This window comes from Lutjanus erythropterus, chromosome 22 (genome assembly GCF_056507025.1).
Source record: "Lutjanus erythropterus isolate fLutEry1 chromosome 22, fLutEry1.hap2, whole genome shotgun sequence".
NCBI classification, from domain to species: Eukaryota; Metazoa; Chordata; class Actinopteri; order Lutjaniformes; family Lutjanidae; genus Lutjanus; species Lutjanus erythropterus.
The window spans coordinates 16,487,303-16,512,834 of record NC_139338.1 but is presented as its reverse complement, the minus strand read 5'-3'; the positions used below and the strand labels follow the sequence as shown (position 1 = coordinate 16,512,834).

At 39.5% G+C, this 25,532-nt stretch overlaps 1 protein-coding gene across 2 annotated transcripts in view; it reads right to left on the bottom strand.

Moving 5' to 3' along the window:
- LOC146306790 (protein PHTF2) overlaps window positions 1–13,500 on the bottom strand; it is a 30,830-nt gene extending 17,330 nt beyond the window's left edge. For both annotated transcript variants that reach the window (XM_084711124.1, XM_084711126.1), the window contains exons 1-2: window positions 13,372–13,500; window positions 1,113–1,169 (exon numbers count right to left, since the gene is read on the bottom strand). In XM_084711124.1, coding sequence (XP_084567250.1) covers window positions 1,113–1,169; window positions 13,372–13,416 — 102 coding nt within the window. In that variant the 5' untranslated portion in view covers window positions 13,417–13,500. The remainder of the gene's footprint in view (window positions 1–1,112; window positions 1,170–13,371) is intronic.
- Between the last annotated feature and the right edge of the window lie 12,032 nt (window positions 13,501–25,532).

Below are 25,532 nucleotides of genomic sequence, written 5' to 3'. Positions count from 1 at the left end.
CACGCCTGAATCTCTGACTGACCCATCGATTTTCAGATTGCATTGTGGGTTAGGTAGGTGTCAGAGGTTGACAAGAAGGAAAGCGTAAAACAAAAAAACAAAAACAAACTATATCTTATTTTTTTCAGTCTGTCAGTGTTATAGTCAGGGCACACAATTAGCACCAGCTACCAGGCAAAAGCTCATAATAAATGGAAGAAAAGGCTGTTGGTTTGGAGCTGAATAAGTGTTATAGCAGGAAGGACTGAGGAACATGTACATATTTTTGCTGTTAACTAAAGACTGGGAATGTACTTACTGGTCACATAAATGCAGCTATGACACATTTTTCACTTTAAAGAGTGTTCTTTTTTTTCTGTGTCTTTGATCTAAACCGAACAATAAGTGTGCATCACTTAAAAAAATTATTCAATCATTAACAGTTAAAGAAGACTAAAGTTTCAGCCACATGCTGCCTGGTGTCACCCTGATCACACGACTCATGCTAATCCAGCTGTGCGCTCGGGTCACAGCTGCTCAGTTCCCTCGTTTGTCTATGAGGAAATGTTAGGAAACAACTTCTTCCTGCAGCCAATCATGAAGCAGTGTTGCTACAATGTAAACGCAGAGTGGGGTTAATAAACACTCCGGGAATTCAACATGGCAACTGAGCTGAACGATCAAACCAATCAATCCTAGTCTAGCAGTCTACAGCGTGGGTGAGCGGACGTGCACTGTGGGACAACAAGAGGGACATCCTCCCCGCTGAGTACTCACCAGAGAAATAAACTGAAAAAGACGAATGGAGACGAAAGGATGGAGATGGAGATGAAGAGAGGAGAGACAGGCAGGTGACACCCAGCCAGGAGGGCAGAGAGGAAAGAGTTAAAAGAAAAAAAACACTGGAAAAGAACTGGTAGCATGGTGAGAGAAAACCCAATAAAATGAAGAAGAGAGGAAGATGCAGGAGTCAAAGTCAGAAAGAGGACAAAGAAATACTTGACAAAAGGGAAACAAAATAAAGGATAAGGAGAGACATTTAGAACAAGCAGAGCACAGAAAGAAAACACAAACAAGTGGGAAAAAACAGAAACATGGAGGTATGCAGCAAACAAACAATGAACCAAACACACCTTTATTTCTCGCTGTTCCACTGATTTCTCCCATATCTGTTGGTCATAGGCGCCAATCTGGAAAAACAAAGACAGACAGGATTAATGAAACAGAGCAGATATAAGGTTTTCGTGTCAGGACAGGCTGCACGTATCATCTTCTTAAGAAGGAAGAGGAAAAATTATTCAAACCACAATAAAGTTTTTCTTAGATGCACAAAGAAGCTTCAGTTCCTCTTACTAACATTCATAAGGCTAAGCAACAGCTGTATTGTACAGAGTAATGTTTTTCTCTGGATGGATCTTTCATATCTTCTAAAAATGTAAAAATAAAGATAATTTCACAGTTTTCTCTCTTTGAAATCAAAGTGAACTGCCAACACGCCTTAATTTTCTTAGCTGCATCATTATTATTTACAGCCAGATTATATCCTCATAACAAGCAATTTAAAGATTGTGAAGAGTCTGCAAAAACAGATCATTATGGTTAGTAAGTGTTTTGTTTTCTGTGGGCGTTCAGGATTTTAAAGCTCTTGCTTCACAATTGGAGCTGTCAGGGTGTCATAAAATAAGATTTTACAACTGCGATCTGGGTTAAATCTGAACGTGGGTCGTTAAATGCGTGGTGATAAAGTTGTCGCAGTAAATTAGGATTTTAAAAGTCTAAAGCTGAAAGTTTTTAGCCCCATTTCTAAAACAAAACAAAATGGAGAGAGATTCAACAATCAACTATCTTCTCTATCTCAACCTATAATTGGCCAAAGTCTCTCTCTCAAAGTTTCTTAAGACTGAAAATAGAGCCAAGAGGAGGAGCAGAAGTCTAGTTTCTCTGACACCACTAGAATTACATTTTGCTTTTAGGTTATTATGGAACTATTGCCAAATGACACCAAAATAAACCACTTAACCCAGCTCTAAAGCCAGTTTTCCACTTGAATATACACTACCGGTCAAAAGTTTTAGAACACCCCAATTTTTCCAGTTTTCAAGTCCAATGAATAGCTTGAAATGGTACAAACGTAAGTGGTGAACTGCCAGAGGTTAAAAAAAGGAAAGGCTACCCAAAACCTGAAAAAATAAAAAGTACATTTCAGAATTATACAAAAAAACCTTTTTCAGGGAACAAGAAATGGGTTAACAACTAAAGGTGTTCAGGAGGCTGATCAAGCCTTGAAAGTTGGTGCTACCAATTCCTACAGGTGTCCCAACCTTTCTTGATTCTTTACAACCAGAAGAAAATCAAGGTGTCAGTGAGTACAGTTTCATTCACCATCAAAAGGCACTCAGAAACAGAAACTGGGGGAAACTCTGACAGGAAGAGGTCTGGCAGACCCAAACCCACAACAGAATCAGAAGACAAGTTTCTGAGAGTCAACAGCTTGCGTGATGGGCGGCTCACAGGACAACAGCTTCAAGCACAGCTTAATAGTGGTAGTAGTAAGCAAGTCTCAGTTTCAACTGAAGAGAAGACTTCGAGTTGCAGGTTTGACAGGTTGAGTTGCAGCAAGAAAGCCATTGTTAAGATGTCAGAATAAGAAAAAGAGGCTGCCTGGGCCATGAAACACTGCCAACTACTGAAGACTGGAAGAAGGTGTTATGAATCAAATGAAATGTTCTTACTGTGTGTTAAGCATTACTATATCATAAACATTTTACATTTTTGGCATTTTGAACACTTTGGGTTCTTGTCTAGATTTCACAATAAATTGATTTAAACAATAAGGATGCACCAGTTGTGCAATTCTGGGCCAATGCTCATGCTTTTGTGGTTGTTTGTTTTGTTTTTGTTGTTATTTATTCTGCTCTTGTGCCAGGGAAACAAAGAAATTGTTACAAAAAACAAGGCATCCGTTGCCATTTGCCACTAGCTAAACACGACTTGGTATGACAACAAACAGCAGCAAATAACCAGCACAAACTTAAGTGAGGGCAATATTGATACGACACAGCAGATATTGGCCATCTGTGAACGTCATCTTATTTTAACAGAATGAATATTGGCTGTTAGTGTTGTTCAGCCAAATAATCTGTATATCCCTGTTAAACAAAGCTTGACTGCACAGCATGAGTTTGTGAAATAGAAAAGGTTTACATCCTTTAGCACCAAACCAAACATGCTGAGCAGAACACAAACAAGAAACACAGCATGGCATCTATAATTTGTGCCTTGCTTTTCTCTCCAATTTATTTTCAACCTCTCTGTCTTTACCTTTCCTTTCTTGTCTTTAAAGGGTAGTTAAGAACCTGTGAAACTGGTCAAAAAAGGCCAAGTTCAACTGGAGTGCACTTTACAAGAGACCTCTCAGACAGTATGATCTTGTACTACAGCCAGTATTTATCAATGTCACACTCACGCACACACACGATGAAGGGGGGAGGGTTTGACTCTGGGGAAATGCACGCAGCACAACCGGTCACTGTCACAGAGATCAATAGGGCTGCAGACTGTGAAGAAAGCGTATGTATGAGTGTGTGCATGAGGCCAGTGGAGGGATTAATGCACGCTTATGTAGATCTGTGACAGATGCTCACATCTGCAGTGTGTCAGTACTGGCATAGCATGACAGAGAGATGTTAGAGAGACAGAAAGAAAAACACACAAACAGTGATCTGTGGGAACGAGATAGATTTGTACCCTGTTTATACATCTGAACTGAGAACACATGTACAAAAGCACGAAACAAACACCCCCCAAGGTCAAACTGTACTGTCACCCTGCCAGAGCTGCCAGCTTCTTATTTCCCCTCCTTTTATATCCACAGAGTCACAACTAGCAGATAATACTCAGCTTTGACTGTTAAAAGCGAAGGAGAAACAAAGGACGCTGGGAGGCTAAAATCCTATAATTTGGCTGCTTTTCATATAGTGTGTGTGCGTTTCAGAGACTTAAAGAAGATCAGCTGATTATCTGACCTCAGCAGATCAGTGTGTTCATGTGAGTGTGTGAGACTGGGTCACCCCGCGAGCTCGCCAGTGGAAACTCTGCATCTTTAATGAGACTTCATTAAACATGGATAGAAAGATGGGAGGAGAGAGGTCAAAGACAAGGAAAGAACAACATGAAGAGAGACCAAAACGGCAAATTGGTTAGAGTTACTCTATAGATCTCCGTCTTTCTCTCAATCCATGTTTTTCCTCGCAACAGCAAATATGGATACTTGGCATGTCTCAATGTTTTCTTTCTAAATGTCTGTAAAAGTGAATAAAAATGCATCTCTATAATAATAAATACTGAATAAAGACTTCTAGATAGTTAAAACCAAAAACCCTACAACTCTCAGAGGAAAACTGAGGATTTGTGCTTTTATCATGGTGTACAATCCAGCTCGGATGACTTGTGATAGCCTCGTGTTAACCACCAGATACCAGCACGAGATGTGGGTCAGCCAGTGCGTCACATTGTGCTCGGCCCAGATTTTATACCCATGTCTGACCCTGATACCAAGATGGGACGCCCTCCTGTCCAACTTTTAGCTTTTTGACTTCAACCTGTCTGAGAGAGTGAAAGCATTAACAGTTAAAGGGGGATACTTTTAAAACTGAACTCAGATTCAATTTCAAAGGCAACACTGACAATAAGGAGAAGTCCTTAAAGTGCTCAGAAACACCTTTTTCCACCCTCTTTTTCTTTTCCACCCTGCCCCATTTTCCACATCATGGAGACAACATTAGCAAAATCACCACTTTTTAAAAATCAACTATACACAGGCTTATTTAATTTTGCTTTTGTGTTTGTTTTTAGCCATTTTGTATCACATTGCGACTCTTAGTTATCAAAGATGAAAAAAAAAGTTCTATTGTCTCAGTGATTTTTGTTGAAATTTTATACTTTAGATTATGCCTATGTTCATTTAGCAAAATAAACTATAACCCTTAAAACAAGACATAATGATAGGGCTCTGACTTATTGACAAATGTGGCTCCTGAGGCTCCACCAGTTGAGAACAAATGGCCTATTCTCAACACCAGATAGCACTTAATCTGATGTCTGACTGACTGATTTAACTGTGTGACATTTGGGCTGACAGCTAATTTTCCACATCACTCAACCTATTAAAAATACACACACAGATTGGAGAGGATGTTGGTGTGTATATGGAGGACAGCCAGAGGGCAAACATGACCAGACTACACAGCAGCACAAAGATAAAGAAGGAGAGAGGGTGTAGATAAGCAGTGGGGGCAGATATGGAAAGAGGAGTAAATTTCACTCACTCACTCACTCACTCACTCACTCACACACAAACAAACACACACACACACGTACACACACCCCTCGTTACATCATGGAGTAATGAGGTAACTGAGATCTGACAGAGTGGGATTAACTGCATTGGAAATCCTCTTATCCGTACACACACACACACACACACACACACACACACACACACACACACACACACACACACACTCATCTTTACATCACTATCTGTATACCTGATCACTGCCTCTCAAAACAAATTAATTCTTACATTCAGTGTTATACAGTCTCTCTGTCACCTCGCCTCTTAATTGACATTTTTATTCTCTCTCTAAACGCCAAAAATTCAAAATCAAACTAAAGATTGCTCTAGTAATTGCCAGGGGTGAAAATATTCTTGGTCTTGGTCAAATGGCACACGAATCTACGCTGCTCTCAGTGAGAGAAATCACAGACTCCATCGATTTGACAAGCAAATCAAGTGCTGCTGAGAGAGCACCAGAAGGGAAGATGACAAGGCCAAGTGTGCCGCTGTGGCAGTGCTGGGGTCACCATGGCGACGGATGGAGGGACGATCCAGGAGAGGAAGAGAGGGGGATTATGTCGGCGAAGCAACAGAGTTATATAACAACTGCCTCTGCAATTGAGGGGGTGTTACACAGACACACACACAGAGATGCTGGTGTGACGAGGTATGGGGTGGCAGGTTTGTCCTTAAGTGTGTCTACAGCAGACAGACATTCAAAAGGTTTAACACATGAACACCCGGATCAGGTTCATTGTTCAGCAGTGCTAATTACTACCGTTCAGCTGCTATCTGTTATTATAGACTAGCTGGGGTTCAAATTTGTGGCGCTAGGTCACGACAAATCTGATTATCAGATACAGGACAAGCATTTTGTCTGGACAGAGAAATATTATCCAGCTCTGCATGTCAGCATCTTTCAGCTGACTGTTTTGCTCTTACAGCTCATAAGATTACTGTTTTGGTTCACTCTGACCGCTCTCTACAAACCTATTATACACAGTCTGCACAGCACCTTGGCTCACAAGTCAGTCTCTAAAAGCTTCACTCAACAGAGACTGAGTGCAGTCTCCCAGCTTTCATTGCTAAAAGTGGGTATAATCAATTAGTAAAATTTAAGAAAAAAAAAGTCTGTAGGGTGGCCCTTTATATTAGGGCAGTGACATCATATGCTTACCACTAAGGAGAACGGTCTCCATTGTCTGGTATCACAAGATTACTCAGCCCCAAACAGCTGACAGACAAAATTAGCAACTAGCTGGAACATAAAGGAGCATTTAGCCGCTGTGTTTCCCTCAGGGATCAGTGGTGACAAAAATGGAACTGAAAGTAGACTGAATGTTGGACTTGCATTCATCAGGTGGACAGAAACATGACTCCTGATATTGCTAATGTTGCTCCCTGGCAGGTGCATATGTAAATAAACTAAACTAACTAAAAGGTTTGCCACATAAACCTTATAAGGCGATAATATGTTAGTGTTGTGTTTACAGCTAGTTTCTACAGCTGTAAAGTAGCCAACACAGGTTTAAATAGACACTTTTAGGATTTGTTCAGATTGTAGAAAGTCTGGACAGTAAAAAAAAAAACAGCTCACATGAAAAGCAATTTTTGCAAATCAGAGCCAAGACAATTTTGAAAGTGATTTGAAATGCGATTCCAATCAGATTTCTACAGATGAATCTCAGTCTGGATGCTCTGGATGCCCTGGATGCCAAAATCGGATTTTAAAGTGTCTTTTGCATCACACACAACAGGGATGGACAATGTTAAAAAAAATATATATTATCATTATTACTTGTTTTGACTGATTCTGTGTTTGCAATGAGTCTCCTTCAAGTGAAAGTGCATCAGAGTGGCTGGACAACAACGCAGAGAACAACAGTGACTTAGAAGCACCGTGACTTGACAGTGCGATTGTTCTGAGGGCAAGATTGATTGATCTCCATTTCTCATTCTTCCGTGTTGGAAAACTGCTTGATCAGGATACATAGTTACTGACGCCTATGTCACCACAGCAACCCATGTAGTCAGGTTGGTGATGTCTGGATACACAAATCCAATCTCAAGACTTGCAAATAACTGTGGACACTCTGTCTTGAAGATCTGATTGGAGAAACAAATTTGTTTGTCTGAAGTCTGAACAAAACTTTAGTGCTGAAATTATTAATTCATTGGTCAGTTTTGACAAACTTTTTTCATCTTCTGATCAAGCAAAATGCCAAGAATTTGCTGGTCTGAGCTTCACATAATTCATTAGGATTTGCTTCTTTTTTCTCTGTGTTGCATCTTTGAAAACCGACTATCTTTTCATTTAGACTTCAAAAGCATCACCTCGAGCTCTGGGAACTTAAAATGGGCATTTTGGTCCTGCATCTTATGCACTAGAAGTGTTTATTGTTTAACAGAAATAATAAACAGATTGAAACATAATGAAAATATTCTTACAGCCCTATAGTCTTATGATCTTTAGAGATTAAATTTGTATTTGTACATTAAAATTATATGAAGCTACTGGTTATATAACACTGTCAAGTCCTTCCCTTCTGAATGACTGAGGCCAAGTTCAACAAATAAGATTGCAGCTAAACAAATACTGAACATTCTGGTAAATCTAATTTATGCCTCTATAAACTATTTGTCGAGCATTACCCACTTCCTTCCAGAAACCCTCAGTGCTCTTCACTGTGAACCAGGCTGTGATGGAAAATTGCTCACCTATTTGTGGGAATCACCTATTTACATAAGTCTGTCTGTCTAGGTGTGGTCAGCTTTTACACACTGATTAACCGCAAATGGAAACTCAAAGAGACGCTGCTGCTGCTGTGTACAATGATGCTTTCACTTTAGAAAGGTATGTGCTGTGCGTGTTAAGCAACGAATGAAAAAACAAATCAAGTGTTACATTACACAATCCAAAACAGGTCATAATCCAATGCTTTATCTAAATTAGGGCTGCAACTAATGATTATTTTCATTATGCATCCATTTAACTGATAATTGTGCCCTAAAAAAAACAACTGTGCTAACTTCAATTTAATATGATCATTTGTCATTTTTTAAAATCAAATCAAATTTTAATCAAAAATTGAGTCATTAAATAAGTGATTTACAGCACGAACAGCAGAAAAAAGAACCAGTAACAATGTGAATGAACACAAACGCCTAAAAAAGACTCAATGACTGAATGATCAAGTGACAGAACAATTAAATGAATTCGGGTCAGACTGCTGGTTGTGGCAGCGGATTAACCCCTCGGCTGTGTTTTCTGGTGTGACCATGGCAACACACACACTGAGGTGTAGCTGGAGAGCGAGTGCAAGGTCTATTTTCAGTTGTGTGTGTGTGTGTGTGTGTGTGACAGATGGGATACAGGACATTTACCAAGTGAGTGGAGTGATTTACTTCATCTGACAGCTAAAGGAAAGTTTTCTGTGAGTTAACAGTGTGGGTTCAGAAATGAAAGAGATGATAAGTTTAGGGCTGCAAGTAATCATCATTTTCACTAATAAATAATCTGCAAATTATTTTCTCAATTAAAATAAATTTGTTGTTTAGTCTATGAGAAATGTCAGAAAACAGCAACAATCCTAATTTCTGAGAACCCAGCGCGACATATCTAAATGTATTTGGTTTGATATTCAGTTTACTATCACATAAAACAAAGAAACAGACAGAACCATTATGCCTTCTTGCAGTACTTGAAGGCTGAAGTGGCGATCCTATTTGATGACAATACCACCAGTGGGTCAAGATGACAATGTTTTTTCCATTTTAAGTTAATTATCAAATAAACAAAAGCAGTAAATTGTCATATTTAAGAAGGTTGAATAAGAACATATGTTTTCACTTGAAAAGTGATGATTACCTTATTAGTGTATCAAACTACTTACAATTGTTCTAATATTAGCAGTAATATTATGATCATTTATAACTGGAAGGCTAGAGTTAAAGAATGTGAATAACCGTCAATGTTATATACCTGTCATTTTATGGACATCTGTCAGAAAGAAAACTCTAGAAGCAGAAAATACTAAATGGTGAGTGGTCATTATCCAGATTGACAAACATATTTTCGAGTGAAAAAAGGGACACTGCTTCGAGAGAGGAGGAAGAGACCGATGGGATTTTTTTGTTGTTGAGGGGAAGTGTTTGTTTTTGCCTGGTGCGATTTCTCATGCTGATAGAAAGGAAAATGCACATAAAACAAACAAATGCACCACTTGTGTGTGTCCTTAAACTTTAACCCAAGGCCAAAAAAACATGTACAACTAATAACATCAATATGATATATAAAAACATATAAAGCTACATGATGATTTCTGTCCCTACTAGTCTAAATATAGCCATGTTCCTCATATAGAAACATACTGATCCTGTAAAGTCATTAAGATCCACAGATCCCATCCACATACTAAGGTCTTTGCCACTCATGTCTTAAAATAGGCGTTTAAGCCACAACACAAATAAGCTATAAGCTGATTTATTACTGTGCAACTTTTTAAGCTCAAATATATCACCAACATGCCACAGGAGGCTGGCAACTGGCTTCCTACTTGGCAATTGCAAGCTTGATGTGTCAGACGTTCAAAAAAGAAAACAAGGAAGTCTGTCTGGCGCTGTAACAGATATAGACCACACACGGCTGCACGCGTCTTCACGGTGATATGGGCTCAACATGGCACAGAGCTGAGAAAAAAGGGCAGTTTTCAAACAAACATAACACTCAGTCTATTTGCAGCCAGACACAGCACAGTCAGAAATAAACTATGTGTCATGCTGGCTGCTGCCTGAGACCTGGCGAAGCTGGAGAGTCGTGGGTGTGACAAGTCTGGACCCTGCCCTCAAACCACACACCTGTCATTTATACTAGTTAACAGGACCTTATGTCTATGCACTTGTTGTCTTGTTATGGCTCTTTGACTTTCTGACCGACAACACAAATAAATCTTTCCGAGATTTCAGAGCTGACCCTTCATTTTCCATCATTCTTTTAGTTTCGTACATTTCAATTAGGACTGTCATGATAATTATGTTATCGACTTATCGAGGTCGGCTAAATTTATCGTGGTCATATTCTCCAACAAAAATAGCTGGGACATTGTTTCTGAAAAGCACCACAGCTGTTGACTTTTTTTTGAATGTGCCATTTACTGTGAACACTCCAGGGGAAATGACATCACAACCATTATAATGAGCTGGATATCTAAAACCCTAGAGCAGTAAAACCAAAACTAATTGCATAGCTAGATACCACTGAATGTGTTTGATGAAAACTGTGCCCAAAATTTCTAATTTTCAGACAAGCATAAGGATCGAGTGTCTCTCAGAGAGTATCAACAATATAACCTGAGCTGTGTCCTGATCAGAAATACTTGACCACTGATAAAAACCAAGGCTACAAACACAACAGATTTTTTCCACCATGTGAGACTTGTCAGGAGTCACTGCGATTTAAAAATACGCACTCTTAAATACTCTCTTGAGGGCAGCATTTGTTTGTTTGGCAGCATTTCAGGTGTTTGTTTAATGCCAAACCACAGACCATGTCTTGTTCTGTCTTGTATTTTTAGCAAAGCCAGTGCTAACATTGACAGAAATGCGATAAATAGGTACAATGAACCCATCTTTGCCCTTCAAGACTCCTCTATCTGCTGTGTTACTGATCAGTTTGTGAATCATAGGACCAATTGATGATGATATGATGCCTGAGAATCACAATGTTTGTTTAATCTGCTCGACTTCCAGGTCAGAGGAAGCAAAAAACACTTAACTTGTCTAGAAAGGAACGTCAGAAATAAACAAGCCCTGAGGAGAGTCAGACAGGTGTGATCTGCTACTTAAAAAGGGCTTTATCCATTCATGACTCAGCGGTTGTCGTCACTGGTGTGCCTCTGCCCAGACAAGCTCAGCTTGTCACACACACACACACAACACACGGATGTATGGCGACTGTATACTCTTGAGACAGCTATCAAGCTAATATTAAAGAAAACACTGATTTTCTGTTTTTACTCCAGTCTCATAGCCAAATCTCTTGGATCTGTAGATTTGAAAAGGGCTAATTCAAGACTTCAAGACCGTAATGTTATGTGCAATTTAATTTAAACCAATTTAATGACCAAAATAAATCAACAAGCCTGGAAAAACCTGCTATTTTCAATTGACAATAGCTGTTTGTCTCATGCAGACAGTAGTGTTTAAAGCTGTGACCTCTCATTAAAGTTAGTGACTTCTCATATGAGTCATCTTCAGTGTGATCTGTTTCCAGTGAAAGCTGATGTTGACGTCTTCATCTGCCAGGTGCAGGTAGAAGATCAGAGACAGGCAGAAAAACTGATAGATGAAAGACAAAAAAATGAAAGCAGACAAACAGATATGGAGACAGAGAGGTCGTGGAAAAATAATAGTAGACGGAAGCGGCCTAAGAAGACACAGACAGAGTCAGAATGACAGACAGACAGGTTTGCGAGGACAGACAGCCCCGAGAGGCAGATGGGTGTGTAAGCTGAGAGCTGCAGGGGGAGCGGCACTGGAGTCCAGCAGAGGATCTGATATCTGAGACCATGGAACAAGAAGATACACAACACCGGGCTGGTTTCACACTGTGCCGAACGAACGGACCGACTCTATGGAGGTCACTGCCAACATACTGTGCATCAAAAACAGTTTGCACATTTTAATATCTGAACTGTGAGGTTTCAGAGCTAGACCAATAAATCAATATCAAAAAAATCAGTTAATTACAGGTAGATCAATATCTGTATATACATGCCAAGCCATAAGTAACATGAAGGTGCTGCATTTAAATGGCAAAAATATCTTTGGGGCAATTTGGAAGTTTTAACACAGTCCTGACAACTGTGTTTGCAGTGGGGATGACAATGGTCAAATTAGATCAACCACATAAAATTTAATCAATCTACTATCAAATAAAGATTTTAAATATATAGGATATTATGTATGATTAATACTACTATTAATCTATTAAGCTAAGTGCTTACAATTTGCAAGTTGCAATCTTAATTTTCAATATTAAATGGTCTGCTTAGTAAAAATTGTGGTTGCACGCACACACTCATGTCAGCAATCCTTATCAAAAAATCTGTGTGTATGTTATGTGTTTATGTAACATACTGGTGTGTGCAATAACAGGAACTGGAGAAACTGAATAAAATTCATCCTGATTGTGCAAACTCTTTTGAAACTTGTTGCATCATTTATACATATCCAGCTTTCTTTTTTCTTTAATGAGTGAGGTTTTTGTCGTCTGCTTCGAAATATTACCTGAGCCTTAATTTATTCAGTTAGTAGCTCCAAAACAGACTCTGTCAGCATCAGTATAAAATGTCATATAATGGTGAAAATGTCAATCTGTGTTTTTCAAAGCCCAGGACGACATCCTTAAATATCTTGGTTTGTCCGCAACCCACAGACATATTTAGTTCACCGGCTTACAGTAGTAAAGAAGCCATCCAAATATTCACATACATTCACATACTGGAATCAGAGAATTTTGACTTCTCTACTTAAAAATGTGTGCATACTTATTCATTGATTATCAAAGTAGTTGCCTATTACTTACTAATACTAGTTGACAATTAATCGAGTAATCAAAAAATAATTTCTATGTATTTTAGCTCCATTCTTGAGCTATGTGTGCTACATTATTATGTCATTTAAAGGAATCTTTGGTGAACCTAGAGACAGTTTGTTTTGTCTTAGGAGTCCCTCGTCATTAGGTATTTTGTATATCAATGCACAGCCATATATGTGTAGACACACTAGTACACAACAAAGTTCAACAATATTTACGGGCCTTAACAATTTTTCAGCTGGCACAGACTACTTATTGCATTTAAAAATAACAAAATGCACCATCCAACTTCATGTAAGGCTCTCTAGAGTGACTCCCTATTTCTCTTGAGTTTGATTTTCTTTAGAGAAAATGTGATCCAAAAATACAAATCAACAGCTGTTTTAATTTTTTTTTTTCTTATTCTGTGACATGCAAAACCCAAGCCAGCAAATACATGAAATGTATAGCATCTTACCTTTTTCTGGTACCACACCACAGCATCTTTTACTTTGGAAGCCATTTACATTTCCCTTCTCCCGGCCTAGGGCATCTTAGACTGAAAACACACACCAACAGAGACAGAGAGAGCTGTGTGAGTGACGGAGTAATGAGGAGAGAGAGAGGACAACTGAGGTCTATATACCAGGTAGGAAGGTGTGTCATAACCATTGACGAAGAAGAGAGGGAGGAGAAGACATGCACAGACACACAAACACACACACACACACACACACACACACACACACACACACACACACACACACACACACACACGTGTGATTATGCAGATTTGAGTGAAGGCGTTCACTCCTACATAAAAACACAGACAAAAACACATGATTTGTGTCTCCTCTTCTGATCTTTAGTTACTGAATCACACACACATGCACACACACACACAAGTAATAAGATCAGTTACTTTTGCAGGTCGTCTCCCTTGACACTGATCTAACAACATAAACAAACACTATCTTTCCATAAGCCGGACTGGGAACCATCATTACTCTATTAGTGGTGGTTTAGAGCTGAATCACTGAATCACGCTCTGACACACACTCAAGCATAGACACACAAACACACACACATGCCTTTTCCAGGAAAAGTTTGGGATAGGCTGTTGGATCCCCTGCACTGATTTGGGCGTGTGTGGCTTAGAAAGAAAGACTCAAACACACATGCACCAAGACACACAGTTCAAATTAACAAGTGCAATGACAAGACATGGCGGTGCTTAACAAACACATACTGATCCACAACAACAAAGTGACAGAGTGCATTAAGGTGAATGTATGTGACCTCAATGCAGTACCAAGCTAGCAGCTGGTTAGCTTAGCATAAAGACTGGAAACAGGGGGAAACAGCTAGCCTACCTCTGACCAATGATAACAAAATCCTCCTACAAGCACATCTAAAAACCTCAGATTAATATAGTTAAAAGTTTCAGTTATAGTTATCTCTTCTTTAATCTGTACACAAACAAACAGTAAAAACAACAGGCTGCAGTTTTACAGAGATTTTTTTCCAAAATGTCAAACTTTGCAAAGACTACAAACTGGATGTCTGTGGTTGTCAATGATGATTCACAACTATTTACTAAGACATACTGATTAAAATGCTGTGTGCAAATGGAAGTGGGAAGAAATCATTAATTTATACCCTGGTATCACCAAAATTTAGTTGGTCCGTTTTCAAGCAGAAATTAAATTACAGATGCAGCGTGCTTCTGAAAACTTTTGAGGTGAGAAATACACAATGTAGTAACAGTATTTGGTCAGTACTGCCTATTTTGTCAGCTTGATCTGAGTTTAGTGAGCCTGTTGTGCTTCACTCGAAATGTGTCAGTCATCATATCAAAACTACCCCATACTAATGTGAATTGTCTGGTTGCTAGGCTAACAATAAAATTGCTAAAATAAACTACAAACTTTTACACTGCACTACCTTTTCCCTCCACATCCACTGAAGAAAACAGGGAAATGCGGTTGAAAGATGCCAAAAAAAAAAAAAAAAAAAAAAAAAATTAAATTAAATTAAATTAAAAAAAAGCAAGCAAGTCCACCTTGAGTAGGGGTGGGAATCTTTGGGCACCTGCCGATTCGACTGCGATTACGATTCAGGGGCTATGATTCGATTATAAAACGATTATTGATGCATCTTTAATTTATGTATATTGATGCACTTTTTCACAACACACATTTCTTTTTGTCTCACTGAATAAGCATTCATCACTTGCAATTTTTTAAAAACAGTGCATTTACATGGCTTCTCATGTTTGTTGTGTTGCCAAAGTATTTTATTTTAACACGACACAGCTTACATGTAACGTGGCTCTTGTCCAGTTCGCTTCCGCCGTCGACGTTGTAGAAGCCGAAGTGTTTCCACACGTCTGCTTTTAAATTAGAAGGAGCTGTTCGGATCTGACGGCGAGGCGGCTGGCGGTCAGCCATGTTTGTTTTTGTCTGTGCGCGTGTCGGCGTGTCCGCTCCAGGTGCGCGTCCCAAAGTGTCCCGGAGATTACGCCTACCGCGCTTCTTAGTTCCGCATTATTTAGAACCTTATTTATTACTTTAATTAACAGATTTAAATAATCGAAATTTGTACGTTTGTGAATCGATTCAGATTCGTCCATGTCCGAATCGCCATGCATCTAAGAATCTGAAATTTCCCCCACCCCTTCTTTTGTCCAACCAACAGTCCAAAACCCACAAAGTGTTTGCTTACGTTCATAAATTACAACGAAAAGGGGCAAAGCCTTGCATTTAAAAAGCTGGAACCAGCAAATGTTTGACAATTTTGGTTGAAAATGAATTGCCAATTAATGTTGTTTTGATCAACTAATTGATTAATCGTTACAGCTCTAAAATGAACAACAACACAGCAATACCTGTAAATCCATTTTTAATAACAGACCATAGGTTATTTTAATGTCATGTCAATATATGACTGTTAATGACATCCGTAACCAAAATAAACCTTGTGTTGTATTACTGATTACCAATATCTGGGTCACTGATGGGAAGTTCACTCTGACTGTATCCAAAGTGTGTATTAGACCCTGCAGTGTGTCAGTGTTACAGCCAGTGTGTTATTACAGTAAAGTTGTGTTTGAAACAGGATCTCCTGGTGATGGAGGTGATGTGAGCTTCTTTTTTGTGGTTAAAAAAACTGATGAGAGCAGAGCAGTTTTACTGGACACACTTCAATAACCCTGAGCTTCAAAGTTGACACAGACCATCAATAAAGGAGTTCTTCCCTCATTTAAATCAGCTAAATGTGAAGGTCTGAAAAGAAATGTTTTAAAAACATGTTAATATGAAGGCTATTAACTACTCTGATTGCTGATGTAGGTTAATACATTAAAAGCTGAAGCCTCTTTCAAAGAAGATGCGGTTTATAAGAAGCTGAAAAACTGGAAAACATGGACGCCTCATGGTTAGCCACTCTCCCTCTTCTCTCTCAGTCTATCTCTGCCTCTCTTTTTTTCCCCTATGTCTTTCAGTTTCTTTGCGTTTCTTTTCTATTTTTTGTGTTACGTAAGTGCAGCGTTGTCCTGCTGTGTGAGTAGGACGGATGGGGGAGCAGAAAGTGATGGAGGGCAGCGGCTGCAGGCCAGGCTGACTAAGGGGGAAGCAGGAGCTTTCTCTTTGACTTCATTGGGTGTCAGGAAATATTACTAAATCCAATTAAATATTTTTTGAGGGGGAGTACTAATGGAGTTTGTCATTTCCCCTTAGCTCTTCAAATATTTGACATTTTTTCTCCATTTTCTGCTTCTACTTGCAAGCATTCCACTCAAGTTTGAACCTTTAATTTGACGCAGCAGATTTAAGACACCCTGCTTCGCATGTGAAGGCTTGTCTGCTGCCAGCCTCTGCAGGAGTTCTGTATCATCTTTTCCAGTCAAATTCTGAATAAACATTTTTGTACGTAGACACTTGAAGCACTCTTACTTTTTGAGAAAGCCATATGATGAGTCAACTGATGGCAGTTTGCCTTGAAAGAAATGCGCAGAGGATCATACTGCATGACTGTTCGTTTCACAGCTAATCTGCCAGCAACCAAGCCACAACACTTTATATGTGCGATAAGTCACCACCTCAAACACACAGAGGAGTGAGTGAGTGAGTGAGTGAGTGAGTGAGTGAGTGAGTGAGTGAGTGAGTGAGTGAGTGTGTGAGTGTGTGAGTGTGTGTGTCTGTGTGCGTGCGTCTGTGTCAAAGTCCTCATGTTCAGAGCTGTGGTGGAGCGAGTCCAAGCTCAGTGTGAAGCTCAAGAATGTGAGAAGTTCAAAAGCAGGAAGGGGAAAATTTTCTACTCTGAGCCAAGTGTGAACAGCTTCTGCATCAGGCACGGACGTCTGCTAGTAGTATTAACTGAACAAACACATACACTCTCTCAGAGACATGGCAAACCACCAGCTGACTCATGCACAAAACTGCAAACCTACTTCCCATAACCATAAATACTGCATGCATGGGGTTGGGCTGTGAAATGATCTCAATACAGTATTATAATAAAAGTCATGTTGATAATTATGATAAACTGTGGATATTTTTTACTTGATATGAATAAATCCTACAGCCAGTCACACAGCAGGAATAAAAACAGCAACAGCTGGTCAGGCACACGCCCACTTCCTACTGCAAAGCAATGTTTGAGCAACCAGTAATGAGAGTGGTGGATCTGAAAGTGGACAGGGTTGGACAGTTGTAGCATCCATCATTAATGGCTGACAATCATCGACCACTGAGCCCTCTTTAATTGAACATCATGATTTAAACAGCCTGTCTATTTGAGGTAGTGTGTCCCCTCAGAGATGCCATAAGGCAGGGGATGCTGGCAAAGGTTTGCACAGACATACGGACTGAAAATAAAAATTGCACTAATGTTGCATCTCTGTGTCCTGTTAATTATTTTCATATTGAACCCACCTAGTTAAGTGAACCCAAGATGTGTGTGCCAGTATGTTTCTTTCAACTGTAACCCTATTATGTGTGCTTTTGTTTTCTTAGCTTAGCTTCCTCAGTGTGGGTAGCTGGCCAACTTTGACACCACCCAACCCTAAAAGTGGATGTCTTGGAGAAGTGGAGTGGAAGAGTGGAGCTGAGGGGCACCGAAGCAACCATGAAGTTAACTCCCATCATCTTTCAAGCTGAGCAAATCCCTGACAAAAAAGCTAAAAAGATGTCAGTTATTTGGAAGTGGCTGGACAGATTAGCATCGGTCAGTGCTAACCAAGATGGGAAACACAACAACTCTTTTCCATCATGTGAAAATAGGTACCATCCCAGTGACCACAGAGAGTATAACCCCTTTGTTAGGGCAGATGTTAATGGACTATATTCTAAAGTTTAACTAATGAATTTATATGCTGTGACGATACAGAACAATGTATGAAAAATTAGATTGATCACATTTTTTGCTGTATTGTCCAGCCCTATGCATGCATGCTGCTCATGAAGTTTCAGAAGTGTGGTGTGCACATTTGGTGTCTTTGTTGTGTGAATGTGTGTGCGTATGTACTTTTGCCCCAGAAGGCCAACGACATTTTTAGCAACAGGAAGAAAGTCTCTTGCTTGCTGTTGTCTACAATTACAATCACTCCTCCCTCCATCTTTCACATCTGAACCTCACAATTCCTGTCATATAAACCACATAATACAATTGCATTTTGCTATTAAGCATATGTGCAAATAAAGCATGTCTGAACTTGAAAGACAGATATAAGGAGACAGAAAGACTTATCATGGACTATGCTGGTTTGTCCTTTTTGTGCAGTGGTAACAAGTTAATGAGTTTACAGTGTCAATAAACGCCTTCATATTCTAACTTAAGTGGAGAGACAAAGATAGAGGCGGTGAAAGAATGGAGTAACAACTGGGTGTATGTAAAGAGCAAACACCATGGAGCCTCAGAAAGCAAGAAAAGTATACTCTGCCCTTTTTCCTCTGTTAACATAAACACAGAGACAGAGGAAGAGTTTATACATTTCAGTCACACATGAGTTTAACACACCCATCCTAACTCACATTCACACACGTTTCTTGTGCTAGAACAGAGACTCAAACTAGTTCACTCTGCAATGAGAAGAATAAGGAGTTCTGATAATTGAGAACACTCTCCTCACCAACGCTTTCCAGCTCCCCCACCTCAGCTGGCTCCTTTCGACCCAAAGGAGGAGCGGTTCTACTATAAGCTTCCTCTGGATGTCCAAGGCCCAACACTTCCCGATAGTCTTTAGACTTAAAAACAACAAAAAGCTGCCATACCTGCAAGCTGACTTACATACCGGTGAAAAGATTGGCTGTTTGGTGTCACATGCAGCACCTCCGGATATGATAGGCTGTTTGTGAGCTGGGGCAGGAGCACACAGGGTTTGTCTGTTCAATGAATCACTTGTAGTTTGCTCCATTATCAAGGGCAGGCTATTTATTAGTTATGTGCTTTGATGACATTCTGCATTTAAGTGAAACTACTGAACATTTACTAAACTACTTTCTTAAATCTACTGATGAAGTGTCTGTCACCAATAGATATTGGTATCTTTTTATCACCCAGGTCTAGCATCTAGTGGTGAACTTGCAGACCGCAAACATGTCATCTCAATCTCTCTTTCCAAGCATGCATGAGAATCTATAGTGGCTGTGAAACTTGTGCAAAATGTAAAAGGCTGTGTTTACAGCCAGTGCTTGGTTTATCTGTTCTGGACCACTGTAGAACACATAGTAGTTCAACTGGGGTTGTGCCATTACTGCCTAAAATGCAGCATTGCACGTCAGCTAGTACGTACATCTATGCACTGATCCAATACCACATAAGGTATTCTGTCTGAAATAGGTCCCTGCTACTTCCCTGCATCGTCCCATATGCCAAATTTTACATAGTCAGTGGGAGAGAGAAACACCAGCTTTACATCACCTCACAGTGCAAAGTCTAATTTTTTTGTGGGGAAGACCAAGTGGACTCCTTACTGAGTGGATTCAGCTCCGTATTAGGAGGAAAACAAAAATGGTATTGGAACATCTCTAGGTTCAACATAGCAGACTACGTGGAAGAGGGCACACTGCCCATGCACATGTGAATGGCTCTCTCATAAGTAATGAAAACATAAAGTGATTATACATTAATAAAAACATATATAGGAATATTATTTCCAGGGCTTTATTAGCAGAATATGGCAATAATGAATATCTTAAACTCTAGACATTTAAAAAAATATATCTGTATATGACCATGAGCAGCCAAAGAGCTGATCAGGCACACAAAAACTAGAATAACACATTTTATTCATGAGGGGTTTCAGCAATTTGGACCTGACGTTACGTAATATAAAATATTTTGAGACCAGGGCAACATCATTGTTAAGAGCACAACAAAAATGGTTTGGTGTGCAAATACTGCAGAGCAACAACTGCAAACAACTCCTGCTGTGAACAAATTGTCAGATTGCGCAACCACTGAACAACAATGGTAAGCATGACGCAGAGAAAATAAAAACAGACATTCATTGAGACAGACAAAGCTATGGCAACGACACCCCATCATTAGCAGGGCTGAATCATAAACAGCAGTGTTTTCTGTTTTTAACTCTCAGACTCTCTGACACTGTTAAGACTTCAAATCCTCCCCATCCAGTAACGGAGATAAGAAAAACAGGCAGATCCTCCCTGTTTTAAGCCTCAAAAATCCCTCCATCATAGCTCAGTGTTGCCAGCACTGATTCACGCACATTATCAGACAAAAACACACAGAGACATACTATTGCCTAATTCGGCTTCATAGACAGGATTAGCTGTAAACAGCTGGGTTATTATATATGCTGGAAAACATAACAAGAGAGAGAGAGATGGGAGTTATTTCCTAACATACTTTTTCCAAAACCACACACTCACAGTGTTCCCAAAATACACTGTGGTTTTCTAAAGGTTATTTAGGGAACAGAGCCTAGACAACACACACACACACACACACACACACACACACACACACACACACACACACACACACACACACACACACACACACACACACAGAGGAAATGTATATTCTGGTCACAGAATTCACAGACACTGAAGAGAAAACAGCTGAGGCAGAGTGTTTTCCAATGAACCTCCAAGATTTGAGACTACATTTCTAGCAGAACATCATATATTTTAAAAGTTGTAATGTGTTTGTCCCCAGTTGTTTTCAGTAATGTTTCTCCATTTTCATATTCATACCAGTAACTCTGGTTACAACAAACTCATGCCAACAAGAAAGCTCCATTCACAAACGCGCCCCATTACAAAGCTCTCAAAGAATTTAACAACTTCGATAACAACCACACACACACTTGCCAAGTCTGTCTGACCACTGGTCTGTCTGAACTGACCCATTTACAAAAAGAGAGGGAGAGTGGTCAAGTAAGACAGTGTGTATTATGTAGGCCACAGTTTATAAGAGGGCTCTTTTGTGTGTGTGTGTGTGTGTGTGTGTGTGTGTGTGTGTGTGTGTGTGTGTGTGTGTGTGTGAGAGCAGGAAATGGTTGAATGTAATTGGCGATATGTCTCCTGCAGCTACTGTATGATTGTTAATGTGAATTAAGAAGGTAGACTTTTGACGGCAGTATTTGGGTATGTGTGTTTGTGTACTCCACTACAAGTAAAAGTATTCATGTAGAAAAATGGTTAGTATTTTACTATTATATCTTACATTTTTGAATTAATATTACCACTGCATACATGTGCAGGTTGCATTTTACTGCTGAAGATGTTTGAATTTGTGCTCATTTTAACTATAGTCCTTCATATTATATAAGATCACCAAATAATAATTATCATGGTGCCCAAATGAGTTTTACAACCATGGGTAGAGAGCGAATTTTACCTTGTCCTGTGTCAGTGTGACTGATCCAGTACTGGGTGCTACGACTGACAACAGTAGCACTGACTATCACACAGTCTAGTGAAGGAATCCGTCAAGACATTTGGAAATTGAAAGAAAAGTCATTGAAGAATCCAGTGTTGTTTGACATTTTACCGTGAATGTGTGTCTGTGTTCTTGTATACAAGACGAAAAAAATAACCATCATAAACTCTTGGTCCATTTGCACTTTACAGTGGAGGGTGTGAGGCGGGTGTTGTTAATAATGGTTCTCATAACTTTTAATGTAATTGGTTATGCAACCTGCCACCCCTCTGACTTTTTAATCTGACACTTTATAGCGCTTCTCTTTGCTCTCTCTCTCTTTCCAGTCTTAATGTCTCACATTATGGCAAATGACGAGGGTTGGTTTCCAATAACGGGGTACATTCTGCTCCCACTTCCAAGTTGTTAAAGTATCTCATTTGTGAAGCTCTGACTCTAATGAATCTCTTGTGAAATCTTTTATGCCCTCTCTTCTTTATTAGAAAAGGGCAATTTACTAAATTTTCAGGCGGTCACTGAGCTAATCTAACTAATAATCTAACTGACAAAGCCTGAAGTAAGTAAGTATGTAAGTTCTTAAAAATCCCGTTTTCTATACAGAGTTTGGCACATGGAAAAAGCTCCCATTTGAAGGATGTTTTTTATCTGCTGTTTGACGTTTGCAGTGTTCCTCAGACTGCTTCAGTCCTTCGTCCTTCAAACAGGGGGTATTTAGTGTGCAGATCGCTCTCTCTCTCAACTCTGACAGGTACTTCAGGGATCCAGCACCCATCCAGTTTCCCACAGTACTTTAAAGTGGAAACAGTCTGTATCAACTGAAATAATTCTCATAAGGTATTACATTTTTATGAAATACAATATTATGCTTATTCATCTTCAGGAAAAACAAACGGTGGTTCTACAGCATACAGCAAAAGGCCACATATTTAGAAGGGACAGTTCACTCCAAAAAATTAAAAATCACCAAAGGATGCATGTGTTTACTCATGGTTACTGCTCAGCCAAGGAGGATGCCATCAATCTTTAAATCCCATTCTATAATGAACATGAGCCTCTCGCCAATGGTGCTCAGTAGAAAGAAAACAGTTCCTACATGAATCTTTTCACAACAGGATCTGTGGATTATCTTCAGTAACCAGGTCATGATTTCTGGAAAGAGACACTGGTGTTGAGGTCCGTTATAAGAAAGCAAAGGCAGACAACTCTATGGCCGACATTTCCAAAACTCATACCAAAACAATCTCGACAGGTAAATGGCACTACAGGCCAGAGGAAAGAGGGGTAAACTGTTCCTTTCATGACTGAAGTGACTGTTTAGATGCGCCTTATTCAGCTCAGAAGGCGACTGATTGATCACACTATACACTGACTTCACGATGATTAATCTGAGCAGGACATGGCAACGTTGTGAAAAAAATAAGGGGTGTCGAGATTAACCAACACCAGGGATGTTAATGAATAATCATTCATCAATTAATTGTGGGTAAGAATTTAACAGATTGTAAATGTATTAACCCGTTATGTATGTTTTGTGTACCATTTCTCCAGAGCTCAAAGGTTTTCTTACAGTTTGGTTTGGTCTGCCTTGTTAATATAGAAATGGCAGTAACTGTGCCCCATTCGACATTGATTTCTTTGGCGGCGCCATTTGTTGAATTAAGTCACGCAGACAAATGTTATTAATATGCACTGTCCCTGTCAAAAGAAGTAATAAACTAAACTAAACAAGAGCAGCTGTCTCGCCTGATTGTTTCGTTATTCTGTTTGTTTAAAGCATTTGTGCTGCAAGAATTAATGTTTAATATGACTAAACATGCTGCTATAATTGTTCAAATATAACATACTGTGAAAAAAAACATGTTTGTATTTTATTAACTTAATCTGTGTTAATATTAACTATCAGTTTAGAAAACTGCACAACGTTTGTAAACCCTGTATGACACCCTTTCTAAAGAAGTAACTTAAGTTTAGCATTAAAGTCAGTCGGAGCAGTGTATGTTTCCTAAACCTTGTGATGTGCAACTGTATATGCAGTATTAGAGGTTTTACAAGATGGATAAACTTTGAAATGAATCATGTCAAGTTTAAATTTAGGGCAGTGGGAGGCCTCGTGTGACAGGCTTCATTTGCTCTCAATTTGGAAACCACGATCAGCTGAAAGCCTCCACGCAAAGTTCACAGGTGGGCGACTTTAGAAAAGCCACAACTAACAGAAAATCATCACTGACAGCCACAACAAAGCAGAAAGATAGAAGGCTTTTTAAACAAATCCAATTCATCCATGGAATGTGAAAACCAAGATGGTAATTATGGCCTGAAAAGACAGAAAGCAGCAGTCAGACAAGTTTAGACTGAAGCAATACTGCAGCAAACTCCTCTAGCACTGATCTCTATCAGAGCTGACCACAAGCTGTTTTTTTAGATAGACAAACTACAGAATAGAAGAGGAACAGAGGAGAATAGATGGCAGAACAGAAGGGATTTAATTGAGGGAGGACTGCTTGTTTTTTCTCAGTGTAATGTTTCTCTGGGCATAAGCAGAGACCTCCTTCATGAGTCTGGTAACTCGTGATGTGTAACACTAGCTGCTCCCGCGCTCTCTGGGTGCTCTATATTTCATGATGGGCGCAGGTTACATCTCTGAGCTGGACTGAGGGGGGCACGTGTGTGTGTGTGTGTGTTTAAGTAAGTGTGTGTGTGCGTTTGCATGCATGCATACGGGAAACATGACACCCCGGAATCAACGATGAAGGGTCGAAGGTGTCAGGGAGATTCTGAGAGTGAGTGAGTGACACAGAGGGGTGGTGGGAGACGGGGATCATGTTTTCTCTCATGTAGGGTGAATCCCTGACGATCTCAAGTAACGCCAAATGACATGAGACTTGACCTATACAAGGCTTGATCATATAGTGACACACACACTACAGTTAGTTCATTATTTATTTACTAGGTCATGCACATGTAAGCGCCCAGCCCCCATGGACTCATTAGACAACAAAAATTCTGTTGTAATGGTAATTGTTGGACGAGAACATAACTTTATTAACACTGTAAGGATCAATTGATCAGCTACGAAAATGAACACTGATCCTCCAATTGCTTTTGTCAACAACAAGTCCATTACAGTGTATTCAAACAAGCTGACTAGGTCCTTAAACCAACAAACAGAGAAAGGCAGTGATACTTTGGGCAAGAAAAGAAATAAGAAGATAAGAAGAAAAAAAAAAGAATATGGAGTTGCAGATGGCTGGAAGATTCAGACAGTATGGTGTCTGTTCTGCAGACACAGCACAATCTCAGTCAAGGCCAACATGTAAAATACTACTTCAATATTAAAACAAACTCAATACAGTTTATAACAAATCTTTTAACAGTGGTTATGTGGGAAAACGTACTGTGGACCTCCTCAAACAACAAGACATTTCTGACATGCCAAAAATCCATCCAATCAGCCAGATTGTTCAGGCAATTAATTAGGTGTTGTGGAGACGCAGGGGATGAGAACATACTCAAACGCTAAGCCAAATGCTAATTTAACATGCCTGAATAAAATAACAACACTCCTTCCAGTTCTGTGGACAGCACTATTTGGACAGACGGGTCAATTAATGTCATTCTTGCAAGTCACTGTTTAATTCAGCTCCATGCTTGGTATGCAGCAAGCTTCAATACTGAATAGAAAAGAATGAGTGATTATATAACAATTAGCAGTATGTAATTAACATTTAA